Genomic DNA, 17,355 nt, shown 5'->3' on the forward strand with positions numbered 1-17,355 from the left:
GCTGCAGCAGTGAGCACGTCATCCTGTTCTTCCCCAGTGATTTGCTTATTGAATAAAGGTACATTTTTTTGTTCACATTTACCTGTTTATTAAAATTGCTGTCAATGTTCACTAAAATAAGCCCTCCCCTGAAAATAAGCCCTCTGGTGTTTTTCTGTCCAAAAAAAATAATAAGACAGTGTCTTATTATCGGGGAAACATGGTAGCTACATGAACTTGGGCAAAACATATAACCTCTCTGAGTCTTGTTTTCTCATCCATAAAAGAGGAGTAACATCAGACCCATGTAAGTCACAAAGATGTCATGAAAATCCTATGAAGAAGTGATATATGTGAAAGTAAATTGAAAAATATTCTTCAGGCTATGAAAGGGTTATGTTGTAGAGGGATTTATTAGTGTATGGGCTCAGTTAGATTGTGTCTGAGGCCCCTTCTAACTCTGAGATTCTGTGGTGCCATGATAATCAATTTTTGCTAAAAAATCCTCTGGATACAGAGTGATAAGCAGCATGGTGTGAGAAGAGAATATTGAATTGGTCATCAGAGGATGTGGTTTTAAATCATGATTCTTCTATTCACTACTTGTGTGACTTTGGACAACACATTTAACCTCTCTAGGCCTCAGTTTCCTTCTTCTATAAAATAAGGTGGTGGTGGGGTTTGTATCAAATGATTATTAAGGTACCTTACAGCTTATATCCTATAATTTCATAGTACCAAAGATGGAGAAAGAGGGAAAAGTTTGGTTTTCCTGCTGTCTGACTTTTCTTTCTCTGTTGTTTGTACTGACTTTTCTTCCTTTTGATGAATATCCCTGTTAACGGGATTTAATATCTTCCCTGTCCATTAATAGACCTCACCATGGAAGCCCATTATGGGAAGCTTGCTTAGGGGAGGAAGGCTTTCACACCTTCTGCTAATGTCTAATTAGGCACTGAGTCTCAGGATTGTTATACCCTCTGGCTCTAAAAAGGGTATATATACTCTGAGTTGGTATTTTGCTTTGGGGGCTTGCTTACGTGAAGGATCTTGTGATTCCCTGGTTGAGATTCTGAATCTCCATATGTTCAGAGCTCCCAGACTGCTCAGATGTAAAGGCTCTCTCTTGATCCAGGGGTGTATGTAAAGTGCTAGCAATATTGCTTTGATTCAGGCAGTCAGAGCCTTGTCTGTTGGTCTTTATTTCTAGGCTTGTATTTTCTTTGAAATTCAGGGTGCTGACTTTTCCCCTGAACTAGTGAATGTAAATAAAAAAAAGATTGTTGACCTCTTAAACACCTATCTTTCCTATTAAAGCAGATCTAAGAACCTGTGCTAGCAGCCTTCCTGGGTATGCCAGTGTGATTGCTGCTACAATACCTCAGAGTTCTATCTCTGGTACCTTACTGTCTTCTCTCCCTTGGGGATCTCACCTATACTCATGGCTTTAACGATCACTTTAACATTGGTACTTTTCAAATCTTTGCCTACTGCTCTGATCACTCTTTTTCCCCCCCAGCTCAATGTCTACCAAGCATTTCTACATGGAGGTTCCATTATCACCTTAAATTCAAGATGTCCAATACTTAAATGCAAGATGTCATTTTCCCTCCCTAAAATGACTCTTTTTTCCAACTATCCCATTTCTGATAAATAATTCAACTAAGTTAGTTAATTCCATATTTATTAAATGATGTATAATGCTAGCTTCTGGGGATACAAAGATTTAAAAAGAGATAGCCTTTGCTTTTCTGGAATTGACAATTTCGTCCAGTGAAAATGATTTGTACACAAGTAAGTAGAACACAAGAGAGAATTAGATGGACATAAAAGACTTTAGTTTACAGAAGATTTGAGGCACATGATAGCTAACTAGTATTTATAAAGGGCTTACTATGTGCCAGGCACTATGCTGACCCTTTGCTACAAATATTGTTTCGTTTGATCCTCACAACAACACTGGTATTATTGTCACTATTTTACAGATGAGGAAACTGACAGTTTTTTTTCCCCCAAGGTCATACAGCTATGTTTTCCAAATACATGAACAACGCGGTTGGGAAAAGAAGTGGGACGATCATATGAAAACAATAAAGTGCAAAGGACAGAGATTGTGAGAGCTGTTTTGGTAACCACGGAACATTTAAAAAACACCATAGAGGAAGTTGGGGTGTTTCTCTCCTGGGGCCATTGGGGAAATTGTGGAGAATCTATGAGACAACAGAGACAAGAGTTGCATGGGGTGAAAAGACACGGAGGTTTTGCTGTCTGCATTGGTGGAGGGAATATCCTTATTGATGAGATCGCAGATCCATTGAACTACTCAAGCTATGTATGGATTCCTTCATAGTGGAGAAGCCCAGTGTAACATATCGAACATGCTCATTGGTAGATTGATTAATTAACAAGCCAAGACTGTATGCAGCAAGGTGAGGATAAAGAAGAGAATGGTTGGGGACATTTACAGGGGAAAAAGAGTAGGAACTTATGGTCATTTATTTGTTTATTTTGGGGAAGGAGGTGCCAGGTGTGGTGTAGATACTTGTAATTCCTGCTACCAGCTAATAATAGCAATAACAGTTAACATTTATATAGCATTTACTATGTGTGGGGCTCTTTGCTAAGTACTTTACAATTATTATCTCATTTGATTTTCACTACAACTCTGAGAGGTAGGTGCTATTATTATCATTCCTATTTTACAGATGAGGAAACTGAGGCAAATAGAGTGACTTGCCAGGGCCACACAGCTAGTAAGTATCTGAGGTGGGATGTAAACTTAGGTCTTCCTGTAGTCTATCCACTGCCCCACTGTGAGGTCTTTTGGGGCTCAGGAGGGTTTGGCTGCAGTGGGTTATGCCCATTGGTTGTCCAAAGTAAGACAGCCAACAGTCTGGTGAGCCTCCAGGAGTGGGAGGCAGACAGGGACCAGCTGCCTATGGAGAGACCCAGGCTGGAGACAGTATTTCAAAGTGCTGACCAGTGATGGGGATTGGGCCCAGGAGTAGCCACTGCACTTGCAGCCTGGGTGAGTTAGATAGACTTAGTCTTAAAAAAAAAAAAAGGAAAAAGAGCTTAAAGGGAGGTGTAATCTCGGGGATAAGCCCGAAGATCGGCATGGTGAGAAGATAGAAATGTGAAATGGCATCCCCAAAACAGGCAAGAGACACACTGAAAAAATAAATCAGCTGGCAGCTACTGTTGTGAGTCAGTTTCTAGATCCAGGACCTATCATAGTCAGTATCTGTGCCTGTAATTCTCAGAACAGATGAACTGCTATGAGGGAGAGAGTTTGCTCTGTCAAAAGTAACGAAGACGAAGCTAGGGCTTCCTTATTTCTACCCAGCAACATGGATCTGCTGTGTTACCTCAGGCAAGCCACATCCCTCTCTGAACCCCAGTTTTCTCATCTATAAAGTGAGGGTGATAATACGCTTCCTACCTTCAAGGATTGTTATGAGGAAAACACTTTGTAAAAAAGCATTAAGAGCTGTACGAATACGGGGACTATTATTATTTCCAAGGGAGAGGAGAAAAGGAAGGGAGGATTCCTTCCCACTTCCTCAGCTAGATGGGTGACCTTAGGCAAGTAATTTTCCTCTCCAGCCCTCTGTTTCCATATGTAAAATACGAGACCGGTCTCTTCCAACTCTGACATCTGTGATCTGGAGGCCTAGTCTCCAGCTGGAGCCCTCCTTGCACCCTGTGGTTCGGAACATGTAGGCAGGGAGCGCCCCGCTGAAGTTCCTTCCCACACTTTCAGGTTCTTCCAAGCTGGGGCAAGGTAACGCAATCACGTGCATTAGAACGCTAAACGGTTGCCTAGTAGCAGGAAGCATGCGCAGAAGCGGGTAAAAGGGCGTGCCAAACCAAAAGAAAGCTCTCCGCCCACTCCAGGCACCCCCTTTCCAGCGGCCAATCGTGGACGCTGGATCCGAGCAGCAGGTGGTCTTTCCGGGAGTGTGTGCTGGGAGAAGAGAGACGGGTTACCTAGCAAAGGAAAATCGTGGTCAGCAGAGAGGCGGGGTGGGGAAGAGAAGGGGTGGCGGGGGTGGCGGGGCGGGAATAGATCTTCTCTCGGCCCAATCAGGATGGCGTCTCGCCGTAGCCAATCATCACTTTCCAGGGGCTGTCGGCTCTGCCGAACTACGCCTCCCGTGAGGCTGCGGCCGATGCCGTAAAGCTGCGCGCTGGGCGCGACGGTCGCTTCAGCTTAGTACCTTCTCTGGGCCGTGGTCACTTGCCCGCTCCCCCGCTAGGGTCTCGGCTGCCTGACTTCCTTGGGCCGGGCCCCGGTCCCCGGCGCTCTCCGCGTCCGAGAGAGCCCAGTCCCCGGCCAGGCCTTAGGGCTGGGAGGGAGGAAAAGAGGGTCTTCGGGGGGACTTTTGGGGAGGGGGTCCCGTGGATGGGTCGGCGCAGCCCGAGGACAGCGGGGCCATGGAGTCCGGGGAGTCAGGGCAGGTAGGATGGGAAGGGGCGCGGGGACCCCCCACTCCTCCTCCCGTAGCTCCCTTACTTCAGGGTAGCCCGCGCCGGGCTGGCGGGGTAGGTGAGCCTACCTTGCAGGGAAGGAGGCGCCCGCCCGCAGGCCCGATCGGATATTGCTCTCTGCTGCCTCCTGGAACTGCAACTGCTTTCTCCTCCGTCTGCCTCAGCTTCCCCAGTTCCCTGACATGGGAGAGGGAGCAGGGTAGTGGTTAGCACGTTTACCCAAGCCTTCACCCCACCTTCCTGCCTTGTTCTCCCTTAGCTTCTGGCTGAACTGGTCGGGCGAGTGACCCCCAAGAGAGAAGGCAGGGTGATGGGAAGGAATTTCCTCTCTCCCATCCCTCAAGAGGGTTTGGAAAAACTGATCAGCCTCTCAGGGTGCTGGCAGTTTGCAGCAGGTTAGGGTGTTGTGTACAGTTAACTGGATTTGGAATCAGAGGACCCTGGGTTTTAATCTAGACAGTGTGACATTTAGACGGTTAGATTCAGTGAAGGTTTAAGCCCCTTGCACTTAAGCTTTAAATCCAAGGGTCACAGAGAAGAAGGCTTTTCCGGGTTAGTTGTCTGGTATACTGATGGGGAGAAGGGATGATCAAGCATACTTTTCAGCATCCGAGGCTTACCTGGGTACCACAGAAGGTGAAGCCCCGTGTTCAATTTCTTCCTTCTAAACTCTTCCAAAGAAGGTCAACTTGGTCTCCCAGTACTTTGGGGAGAGGTTGTAAAGTTTGGGAAGAAAGGAGGGAGCTACTTTATTTTGGGAATGGGAATATGGAGCAAAAGAGGAAGCTGTCCTTGGTCATATAGACAGTCTAGGGCACAAGCAAGTTCTTTTGAAGAACCTGTTTGCCAAGTAAGCTTCTGCTTAGTTGCTGCTGCCTTTTCCCAAAGATTGAGATATTTCCTTTATATAAAAAACTGCCATTCTCCCCACTCTTAGAATATAACCAGAGTGCATATTTGGAAAGGTGGATGAGGCCTTAGAGACTCAGCTTAGAAGGGAAAGTAGATGGTATGGTCTATATTGATGCTGAGGGAAATCCTGTAACATATCCTAAGGGGAGAATATTTATATTTTAAGGGACTCTTTTCTCTCTTGGATTTTTCCCCTCCTCCATCACTAGTTTATATAGTTTACTTGTATAATCCATGGTAGGGTTTTATTTGCCTGAATTAGCACAGAATGTAACTTGATCAGTCTACGGGTATGTTAGTATGTATTGAATAGCTAATTATGTGCTCAGTTTTTTTATTAGAGATTATGAAGAAATGTTTAACACAGTTGTGTCATCCTGGCCAAATTTAACCCATTTGGTTCTCAGTTTTTTTATCTGTAAAATGAGGGAGTTGGACTAGATAACCTCTGAGGCCTGTACAGCTCTAGATTTATGGTTCTATGAATTTAGAGATGCATGAAACAGTCCCTGCATCAACTTGTAATTCCACTTTCTTAAATCATATCAGTGACATAGATTTTTAGTACATATATTGGGGGAGGGGGAAAGAAGATTGGAAAAAAGTTAAAACTGAGAGCTGTAAGTACTTCCTTTGTTACACTCAGACCTTCATCTCTTAATGTCTAACTGGTTTCCATGTTGGTTTGCATAGTTCCATTCCTTTAGCATATAGATCTGAAAAATGAAAATGCCCGGGGACAATGCTTTTTAGATTGGATGTGCAGAGAATCTTGGTACCTTTATTAGGAGCAGTTACAAATTCTGAGGGCTATAAATTTCATGTTTAATTCTAATCTTGTCTCAAAGAATGTCCTTGGATAAAACTTTCTTCTTAGTATCTTTTGATTTTTATCCCATAGAGTTAGTGAAACTGATTGCAAAATAAAATGCCAGTGTAAGGTGCCCTGCAAACCAAGGACAGCTCCTAAGGCTCCTTGGTGAATCCAATAGGTGTTTCATTCAGATGCTGAAATCTTGTAAGAATTTTCTTTCCACACATTGTTGGGAAGGTTGGAGGCTTGATTGAGATAATAGCTTTGTGTTTTCAGAGTCAAAGATAATAGTTCTCCTTTGATGTCATTTATTCATTAGCAGCAGCTTATGAATAGCAGAATAGTGGAAACTGGTCAAAGATCTGGTCCTGTCTGGAAAGTTCCCATTCTCTGGTAGTTGACATGGTCACATCTTTCACTAGCATGGGCATGGTGATACGAGGAAGGCTCAGATGAAAACACTTAACATCCTTTTCCTTTATATTAACTTTCAGGAGCAGCTGAGGCAACAACAGTCTTCGTGTGTCTTGGATGATAGAGCCTTACCCTGAATGCCATACATTGGCCTAGGAGTGGGAGTAAAAACAGGATCGGCAGTGAGCAACTCTGAGTACCTCATAGATCCTAGGCATTGTAAAAGATACAAAGACAAGATAGGCGCTCTATTCTTTGAACAAAAAGTGGATATTTCATGATATTTCACGTATACTCTATATAGATGTAAAGTCTATCTTTATGATATATATATATATATATATATATATATATATATATATATAGATTAGTCTGTAGTGTGAGAAGCAGTGTGTCCTAACTGGGAGAAAGCTAGTCTCAGTCAGGAAGTCTTTGATTTAAGTTCATACTCTGAAATGAACTGATTCTGTGGCCCTACGCAATTACTTACTCTCCAGGTTGCCCAGGAGCCTCTTAAGGGGCTAAATTATAGAACAGTGACTGATCTGCATTGGTAGGAGTTTTCTTACCAGGAGCCCCAAGCCAATAAAAATACAGGACTGGATAAAAAAAAGTCACGTAAGTGAGCAGAGATTTGGAGGCAGCTGAACTGACCACCTCAAAGGCAGCCTTGTAGGTCATAGATCAGTGTCAGCCAAAGAGCAGTCCCTAGTGCAGTGCCCTAGGACTCTGCCCTGGCCTGTTAGATTAAAATAGATGACGTTGTTAACAGATTTTTGGATGAAACAAAACTGGTATCCAAAATGATATGCACAATTAAATGAATGAAATTTAATTGGGCTCATTGAAAATTCCAGCACTTGGATCCAAAATATAAATTAAAACTGAGGGAAATGTGTTTAGATGGCAATTCATATGAAAAAGACATGAGGTTTTTAGTGGACTGAAAGGCCGATGTGAGGCAACTGTGTGATGTGGCAGACAAAATAATATGATCTTAGTCTCTACCAACAAAATTATAGTGGCCAGAATAGAGGAGGTGATAGATCTTGTGTATTTTATCTAGTCAGACTATAGCTAGAGTATTGGATCCCATTCTGGCACCATATTTTAGGAAATGCATTGACAAGCCAGAGCAGGTCGAGAGAAGGGTGGCCGGGTGGCCATGTGGCAAGAGTACTAGAAACTATGGTTATAAAGATACTACAACTTTCATCATCATAGCTTTCAAAATATTTGAGCAGTTGTCACGTGAAAGGGGATTTACTTGTTCTTCTTGACTCAGGAACACAGAATTTGGGCTACAGGGAAGCAGATATTTGTTCAGTATAGAGAAAATCTTTGTAACTAAACTGATCGGTGGTGAAATGAACTGGAAGAATTCCCCATTACTGAAGGGCTTTACTCAGAGGTTGGGTGGCCACTTGGGATTATTGTAGAGGGGATTCATGTTTCAGGTGGGTTAGGGTTAGACTAAGTCTTCTGTTTTAGAATGCCCTTTCCAACTCCTGATATTCTGTGACTAGCTGACCGACAGGTATTTTTTTTTTTTAATAAAGTAAAATTCTACAGTAAATCCACCTTGTCATGGAGCTTTCTTGTCCTCTAGTTCTTTCTGTGACTGGATCATCAAGAAACTGAAGGTCTTGGAATTTATAAATTTCAAATGATTGTGATAGGTTAGAAGAAAATGGAGACCCAGATGTAATCTGAGTTTTACTGCTCGTAGTTGACATAATCTCACCAAAGAGTTGAAATTAAAATATATACTAGGACTAAATAAGTTATTTTTGCAGATGAATACATTCGAGTTTTCTATGATTATACTGAACTGCAAGCTAAACAAGTGTACATCTCTGCCGATTAGGAATAAGTGGGAAGTATTTGTACATTTTTGCATTCATCACTACATTCATGTTTTTACCAATTAGCCATTGTTTGTTCTCCAATTTTTGGTAACCTTTCAAAGGTTTTAAATTTAATTATATGTTATTTGGTCTTGAGCATAAACTGAACCTGCGATTATGTGTTTTTTTTTTAAATACAGACTTTAACAAAAATAGAGTATTTGGGTTTTTTTTTTAAGCCCTAGATATCAGTTGGCTGGGTTTTGGTACCCCTCTTGCTTTTGAGGTTTTTCAGTAATCACTTGATGCTGGAACCATCTATAGTTAAGTAGAATCCAAGAAGATAGCTTTCCATGTCATGTCATGACTATGATTATGTCAAGTTTTTCTGTAAGCATTTAGAGTTATAGAATTTTGTTCCTAAATGGGCTCTTTACTGTGAATGCCCTCCACCCACTCTTTTCCTCCTCTTCCTCCCTTAATGGATCAGTTGGGATATTAAGGTTCTTAATATTTAAAATTCTTCATCCTTTTTATGAGAAAATAATCTGAATATTGTGCCATTTTCATAATAATCAGCCATAAGGGCCAGTTTCATGTAGCATTTTGTGATTTACTAAGTACTTTACATCCCTTATCAGAGTTGATCCTCACAACTCTCTCATGAGGTGGTTAGTACTATTATTGTAATATCTATTTTAGAATTGAGGAAACTGAGAATCTGAAAGATTGAGTGCTTTGTCTAAAATCACGGATAGGCATGAGCATTTATATAGCTTCTGCCGTGTGCCAGGCACTGTGCTAAGCGCTTTTATAAATACTATCTCACTTAAGCCCTGCAGGATAGATATTATTATCCCAGATGAGGAATCTGAGGCAAACAGGTTAGGTGACTTGCCCAGGGTCACAAAGCTAGTAAACATCAGAGTCCACATTTGAACTCAGGTCTTCTAACTCCAGGCTCAGTGTTCTTTCTCCCCGTTGTCCTACTGTCTGCCTCTGCAGTAAGGTACTGGTGAGTAGAAGAGTTAGGGTTTGAACAGAGGTCTCACAGAACTCTATAAACCTCGACTCTAAATAAGAATAAATTCTCCCACTTTAAAAAAAAACTTCTGTCCTCCCCTTATATGGACACTCTCATGTACTTGCCATCCACTTTGTGGCAGTAGAGCTTCAATTCAAAGTCTTGGCAGAAAAACGTGAATAAATTCTTGATAATGGCAGAAATGTGTAATTTCCAAAACAGAGCCTTACTCAGGAGCCAGAGCTTAGAGTTATTACTTAAACAAATAGATCAATCTCTTACTGTTTGTATTTTCTTTTGCTGAGTTTAAAAAAATCTTTTCTTTCCTCTGTGATAAGAATCTTGAACCCCCCAGGCCTTTTCAGCCTTTGATGTTTTAAAAAATGTCTTAATGACTTGCAATAGAACTGGTTTCCTTTGTGATCCTATATATTTTCTTTTATGCATTTATAAACATTATTTTGAGGAGGTGTCCACTGCTCAAAGGAATCTGTGACAAACATGAAAAAGACATCTGAAAAAGCCAGATCACCTCTGCCTGAGCATCTTTTGTGGGCAAATTTGACCTTTGTGTAATATTCACCAGCAAAGAGAAGACCGGTGTCATTCAGCTCTTGCCATTGCCAGAACTTAGAATCACAAGAATATAAAATATAGAAGGAACCAGCTGACCCCATTTTACAGATGAGCAAACTTCAGATCAATGAAGTAACTTGTCCAGTTTACCTGGTTAGTTAGTAGCAGAGTCAGGATTAGTATCTTTATCTCCCAGTTTCCAGTTAATTCATTTCCCACTATGCTTTCAGTTTCCTGCCCCATTTGTCTGAGTCTTTTTTTTTTTTTAATGTTGCCAGTGTTCTCTCTAATCAAATTGATGTACGTCTTCTGATAGTTTAAGGGAGATAGAGTGGAAATGGAATTCAGTTAGGAATCAGAAGGCCTGGGTTCTTCTGGTTGTGTTAGCCCTTTGCTCTGTGACCTTAGCTAAATGACATTCTATGACCAATAGTTTCCTTGCCTCTGAAGTGAAGAGGATAATACCTATCTTGCCTTTTACACAGTGTCTTGAGGATCGAATGAACTAATGTGTTTTGTAAACTCTAAAGCACTATGCACATATATTATACCCTAATGGTAGCAGCAGCTATACTTTGGTAGAAATAAGCACTGAATTTAAAGTCAGTGGCTCTGGGTTCAAATTTCATCACTTGTACTTACTACCTGTGAGATTTGGGGTAAGTCACTTCACTGTACTAGGGCTAGGTTATTCCCTCTCTAAAAATGAGTAGATTGGACTACATGACTTCTGAGGTCCCCTCCAGTTCTAAATCCTGTGATCTGGGTAAAATAGTGCTTTGTCTCTAATCTAGGAACCTTTCAGTAGCGTCACTTGGATGCCTATGTGCATATATGTGTATATATACATATGCTAAGTTCACTAGGTTCTCAGATGTATATATTCATATACATACATCACTCTTTCTGTGTGTATTTACTATTAGGTTTTCCCTTTCTTCTGGTTGTAAGATTTGTGCAAAGTGGAAGCATAATCTTTAGAGCCAGAATGGGCTTTAAGGATCATCTACCTTAGAGGCAGCTGGGTGGTGCCATGGATAGAGCACCAGGCCTGGAGTCAGGAAGACCTGAGTGCAAATGCTTCCTTAGCTGCTTATTATTTGGATGACCCTGGGCAAGTCACTTAACCTCTGTCTGCCTCAGTTTTGTCATCTATAAAATGACAATAATAATAGCACCTGCCCCACAGTGTTGCTATATAAAAAACTTTGCTAACCTTAAAGTGCTATATAAATGTTTAACTGCTATTATTAATTCTATTTACAGATGAGGAAACTGAGGTCTACAGGGGTCAAGGGTCATACAGGTAGTATGCAGCAGGACCAGGTAGTTTGACATCAGATTTTCTGTATTGTTTCCTGATGTCTGTTCCTCTGATCTTCAGAAACATAAAAAGAATTATCTCTTTGTTCAGCATAATAATTTTCTAACCTTAATATGGGGTCTGTTTCCTTTTAAGCTAGTCAGTGTTCTCTTATAAGTCAGTTCTAACCCTGTAATGTTATTTGCTGTGGCATATATGATGTAGTTGTTTAGGCCACAAATTGGATTGTGTGGTTGCTGAAAATGTTTAGGATTGCAAACCTTGTGGCCATTTGTTTTCTTTTGATTTAATGTTTCCATCCCTCAACATAGTTAGCACAGTGACTAGCTCATAGTAGAATTTCAACAAGCGTATGAATAGGTCAACATATTGGTTTGGCTATCTTTTCTAAGTTATGCAAATTATGCCATTACTTCATCTACAAACTCTGACATCTCAGTATTGCTGCTCTCCTGAAAGAGAATTTTGCTTGCATTGATTGCTTGCATACAAACAGTGTTTTCTGCTAAGCCCTTTTCCTTTCTCAGCTGTTCCTTTTGTGGACTTGCCCATTTTGACTGTTAGCTTATTATGTTCCCACTTTCTATGTCCTAAGCTGTAGTTTCAGATTCTAATTCTGATCAGTGCTGTCATTCTTCCCTCCATTAAAGGTTCCTGAGCAGTAAAGAAGCAGGATGAAAGTGAACTTAGGAAGTTTGATCTAAAGGTGTTATTACAAAGGATAGAGTGGAGATAAGGAGACAATATTGCTATCATTGCTATTTCTTGAGCCTCTATTATAGGGCTCACTCTTGTACTTTGTACAGTAGTGTTGAGGGGATGGAACAGAGAAAAGACCAGTTCTCTGGCCCCTGGGAGCTTGCAAAGCAAATAAATACATCTCTGATGTAGTTGGATGCTCATATTCATGAAGCGTGAAGTAAGCAAACTGATTGTTAATATACTTGAACTTATATATCCAGATAAATGTTATCTTCCATGATCATCCCCTTGGGAAGCAGTACACTTATCCTAATAATGCTTCTTTTGATCAAAACATTTTGAGAATTTCTTTTGTATACCTTTCAGAACTACATTTTATGGACTACCCACACAAATTTTTTTTTTATCTCTATAGTCATACCTTACTTGTAAACAGTATTGTCACCCGTCAGCTTGAACACCTACTTTATTCAACACTTGTGGTAGTGAATGATTGTAGACAGCTTCCAAAAATTATACTTATCCTCACAAGTCACTTTGAAAGGACGGGGCCCAGGCTAGGGCCAAGGGCTGGGGGCTGGACAGGATCTAATAGGGCATCATAGAACAGAGGGGAAGGCCTTAGGGAGGGCAGAAAAGTCAACCTGAGTAAGAAGTGGACGCTCAAGTTCATGGTTTTGTTCCTAGATGCTGGTGACGTTCGATGACATCACAGTGTATTTGCTTCAGGAGGAGTGGATGCTGTTGGGAGAGCAGCAGAAGGAGATCTGTGGTTCTGACAAGCTGGTGGCACCACTGGGTAGGAATGTGCATTTGCTTCGCTGTAGTCATATCAGGGTAACATTTCTTAACCTTTCTCCACTGTGACTTACCTGGGGAGTTATAGGAATATGTGTGGGGCTGGAGATTGGGAGGGCAGGGCACTTTCCCTCCATCCCTCACTGTTCATCATGACGTCTGCTGCTTTGGTCATCTCACTAGTCAGCTTTACCCCCACACTGTAAGACATTGGATTTGGGAGCCAGAAGGGGCCTTAGAAACCATCTAGTCCAACTCCTTCCCCTTTTTCAGATAAGAAAAAAGAGACACACACAAAAAGTTAAAATCTTATAATTAATTTGTTTTGACCTGTGATTTTATCAGTATAAGGAACTCTTGGTGAGGAAACTCCCCCTCCCAAGGCAGATTATCAACTGCACTGCAGCTTTTAGTCTTTGAGAGTTGCCTGGTTCGCTAAGAGTTGAAGTGTCTGTGCCAAGTAAGAGTGGGGAATCTGTGGCCTTGAGGCCACATGTGACCCTCTAGGGTCCTCAAAGCAGCCCTTTGACTAAAACCAATCCCCAGAGGATTTGTTCTGTGAAGTTTGGATTCAATCAAAGGGCTGCACTTGAAGACCTAGAGGTCCACATGTGTACTCGAGGCTTCAGGTTCCCCCCCCCACCCCCCCCCCCCGCCCGCCCTCACTCTGAGCTAACTCAGGTCTTCTGACTCTGAGTCCTTCTCTTTGACCACTGCACATAGCACTTACTCTGGGAAGGGCACTGTACAAGGTGATGGAAGTAGAAAGAGAAGACATAGTCCCTATCACCTGTTACCTAAGGAACATTCAGTCTAGCTAAGGAAACAGGCCACCTCTGTGAAAAAATAGATAACAAGCCAGCCCACAATAAATTGTGTATGTACAAAACATTACTGACGCTATAGGCATAGCCACACCTACCAGCCTCTTCTACCCTGGTTACTTCTATCTTCCACTTCTGGTAATAAATTGAAATCATATTGCACTTAAGTCTCAGTAATACTTATTTTGGTCAAATTTAGCTCCTTCCCTTAAGTTCCCTACTTTCCCTGGTTTATTATCATTTCTAGGTAGATGATCCTCAGATCTGTCCAACTAGTCCCCATCTCTCCCGACATCCACACTCCTGCATCCTTTTGCAGGGACGTCTTGGACTGGATGCCCCTTAGGTATCTCAGACTTAACATGACACAGCCGAACTCGTTCTCTTTCCTTCCAAACCCTCCTGTCTTCCCATTTTCCTCTTACCATTGAGGATGGCCCCATCTTCCAAGACACCTGGGCTTTAGGCCTCCTGACTTTATTCTTATAAGTTCATGCTACACTTTACTCAGTGTGGTCCTTGACTGCTCTCTTGCACTCACCCCATGTGGCCAGTCTGCTGTCACACCCTGTCATTTCTCCCTTTGCTTTCCTCGTATCCCCTTCTCTCCACCCTGGCACAAGCGCTCGTCACCTCTCCACTGGAATATTGCTCTTATCTTCTTGCTGGTCTCCTGCCTCATTCCAATCCATCCTTTACCTAGCTGCCAAAGTAATTTTCCTAAGTGTAATTTTGTCTATATCACCCTCTAACTGAATGAACTCCAATGGCTCCTAGTATGGGATCACATATTCAACTCAACTCATTTCAGTAAACATTAGGCACCTCCTGAGCACCAGGTGCTGTGCTAAGTGCCTCTGTTTATCACCTACCCCTCTTCACAACCTGGCCCCTTTCTACCTTTTTGGCCGCCTTGTATTGTATCCCTCTCACTTGCTGTTCCTTGTAGAAGATGTTCCAGGTTGTGACTCTTTGCCTTGACCCTGGCTGTCCCCCCTGTCTAGAATACTCTGCCTCTTAGCTTCTCTAGTTTCCTTTGACACAGCCACAAACTACCTTCTGATTTTCCAGGTGCTCACTCTTCTTCCCCAGATACCCAGTATCTTTCCTCTTGATTTTTCTCTGAATGTATTTATATCTATGTAGTTATTTCTATGTTGTTTCCCCCATTAAAATGTGAGTTCCTGGGTGGCTAGGTGATGCAGTGGGTAGAGCTCTGGCTCTGGGGTCAGGAGGACCTGAGTTCAAATGTGGCCTCAGACACTTGACACTTATTAGTTGTGTGACTCTGGGCAAGTCACTTAACCCTGATTGCCTCCAAAAAATATTTTTTAAAGAATGTGAACTCCTTGAGTACAGGAATCATTTTTGCCTTTCTTTGTGTCCCTAGTGCTTAGCACAGAGTCTGGCACAAAGTAAGTATATAATAAATGCTTATTATATGACAAGGGGTCCATATTGACCAACTGATTTATTACTCATATTTGTACATATAATTCTGGGAACTTGAACTACTACTGCCTATCTCTTTTAAAAATTCTTTTAAATTATTTATCATTTCCTCTGTTGTTCTTCCTACTCTGTGTGGGATTTGCCTTGGTCATTGAAGAGATCCATATATATGCACAGTATCTTACATATAGTAGGCATTCAGCCAATCATAGAATATTAAAGCTGTCAGGGACCTCTGAGACCACTCTCTGACCTCCTACCCCATATTCCATGCATATATGAGCAGGACTCTCCTTTATAACATCCCTGGCGAGAGGCAATTTATCTACTTTTTGAAAACCTTAAGTGACGTGGGGCTCACTAATTCATGAGACAGTCCATTCCACTCTCAGATTGTTGAGAAGATTTTTTTTTTCTATCAGGCTGAGTTCTGCCTTTGTTCCTTCTACTTCCTTATCCTATTGAACTTGAAGTCTGTTAACTCCCCAGTCTTTTTCACATGTCTAAGCAAATATCTCCCAAAATAGGCTTCGAAAAGACCCTCTTGTTTTTTGTAGCATTCAGTGTAAACTCCATCTTGGTTTTGGGCTTTAGGCCTCCTGACTTTATTCTTATAAATTCATGCTACACTTTACTATTCATCCTCTGTTTCCTCTCTATCCCTGCTCCATTTTTCCATACATGTCTTTTAACAATATAAATTTGTGGATGAATTCCCTGTTTAGGCATGTTATTCTTCTTAGATAATGCCTTTCCTTCCTCATTACAATCATTTGTGTTTGCTTTATCAGTGTTTTTTTTTTTTTAGTTTTCTAGAGGAGTTCTTTATCTGGGATCTATAGACCCAAGGGGTCCATGAATAGATTTCAGGGGCTCTGTGAACTTGGATAGAAAAAAATTATATCTTTGTTGTTACTAATCTCCAACTCAAATTTAGCATTTTATTTTATTCTTAGTTTAAAAAAAGATATTCTGCAGTGGCTAGGTGGTGTAGTGAATAGAGGCACTGGCCCTGGAGTCAGGAGGACCTGAGTTCAAATCCGGCCTCAGACACTTAACACTTACTAGCTGTGTGGTCTTGGGCAAGTCACTTAACCCCAATTGTCCTGCCCTCCAAAAAAAAAAAGATATTCTGAGAAGAGGTCCATAGGTTATAGCGGATTGTCAGAGGGGTCCATGACACAAAATAGATTAAGGATCCTTGCTCTAGAGCATCCCATAATTCTTGATTTAGTTCTTCTATGGAATCTTAGGACATGGAATCCTACCTCGGTTTTCTCAAAACTCTTGGAAAATCTCTGTTGATTCCACCTCCACAGGATCTCTCTGGTCTTTTGCCTTGTCACTCCTCACATGGGCACCATCCCATGTCAGGAGCTCATTACCTCTGTCCTGAACTATTTCAGTAGTCTCCTAATTGGTCTCCCTGGCTCAAATCTTTCCTTTCTCCAGTCTGTCCTTCACACACCTGCCAAAGTGATGTTCCTAAAATGCAGTTCTGACTGTATTACTGTTTGTAGGATCAAATGCAGATACCTTCATTTGGCCTTTAAAGTCCTTCACAGTCTAGCTCTAGGCCATTCTGTCCTCCCTTCCACCTCTTAGAATCCCTGACTTCCTTCAGAGCTCAGCTCTAGTACCATCTCCTGCATGAAGTCTTTTCTGTTCCCCTCCCCCATGTTTCCACTCCCCTGAAATGACCCTATATTTATGTTGTTAATATTTCATATTTACTCTTTTGTGGATATGTTGCTTCCCTTAATAGAATGTAAATGACTTCATTTTTGTCGCTGCATACCTAATACCTAGTGTAATGCCCTATGCAGAAACAGTACCTAATAAGTAGTTGTTCTTTGACTGAAAGTCTAGTGCAGACCTGCACAATTTGGCAGTAGGTAGGGGCCAAAATTAAAACAGATTAAACTTCTTCAGGCCGCAGATAGGTTTTTAGCAACTTACTTTCCAAGTAAAGGTAACTAGAGACAGACTGACAATGGTTGGTTGCTGTGGGTCACATGACAGACAGCAGAGCGTGTACAGTGGCAGGCCACCAGAAGCCATCTGGTGGGCCGCAAGTGGTATAGGGCCCGTATATTGTGCAGGCCTGGCCTAGTGTATATGTCAGATTATATCTGGCCTTCTCCCTTCTTAACTGTCAGGAATTTTCACATAGCATAGTCTGGTCATGATATGTGAAC

The 17,355-nt window shown here is 41.7% G+C and overlaps 1 protein-coding gene across 1 annotated transcript in view; it reads left to right on the forward strand.

The window, feature by feature from the left end:
- The first annotated feature begins 4,133 nt into the window (after positions 1-4,133).
- The window catches only part of ZNF862 (zinc finger protein 862), a 37,150-nt gene continuing 23,928 nt past the window's right edge, over positions 4,134-17,355 (forward strand). Inside the window, exons 1-2 of the mRNA XM_069083218.1 lie at positions 4,134-4,440; positions 12,771-12,882. Of these exons, the coding sequence (XP_068939319.1) occupies positions 4,417-4,440; positions 12,771-12,882 (136 nt within the window). The 5' untranslated portion in view covers positions 4,134-4,416. The remainder of the gene's footprint in view (positions 4,441-12,770; positions 12,883-17,355) is intronic.

Source organism: Petaurus breviceps, unplaced genomic scaffold (assembly GCF_028583685.1).
Source record: "Petaurus breviceps papuanus isolate PSGF00001 unplaced genomic scaffold, PetGlider_PUasm1.0 115, whole genome shotgun sequence".
NCBI lineage: Eukaryota > Metazoa > Chordata > Mammalia > Diprotodontia > Petauridae > Petaurus > Petaurus breviceps.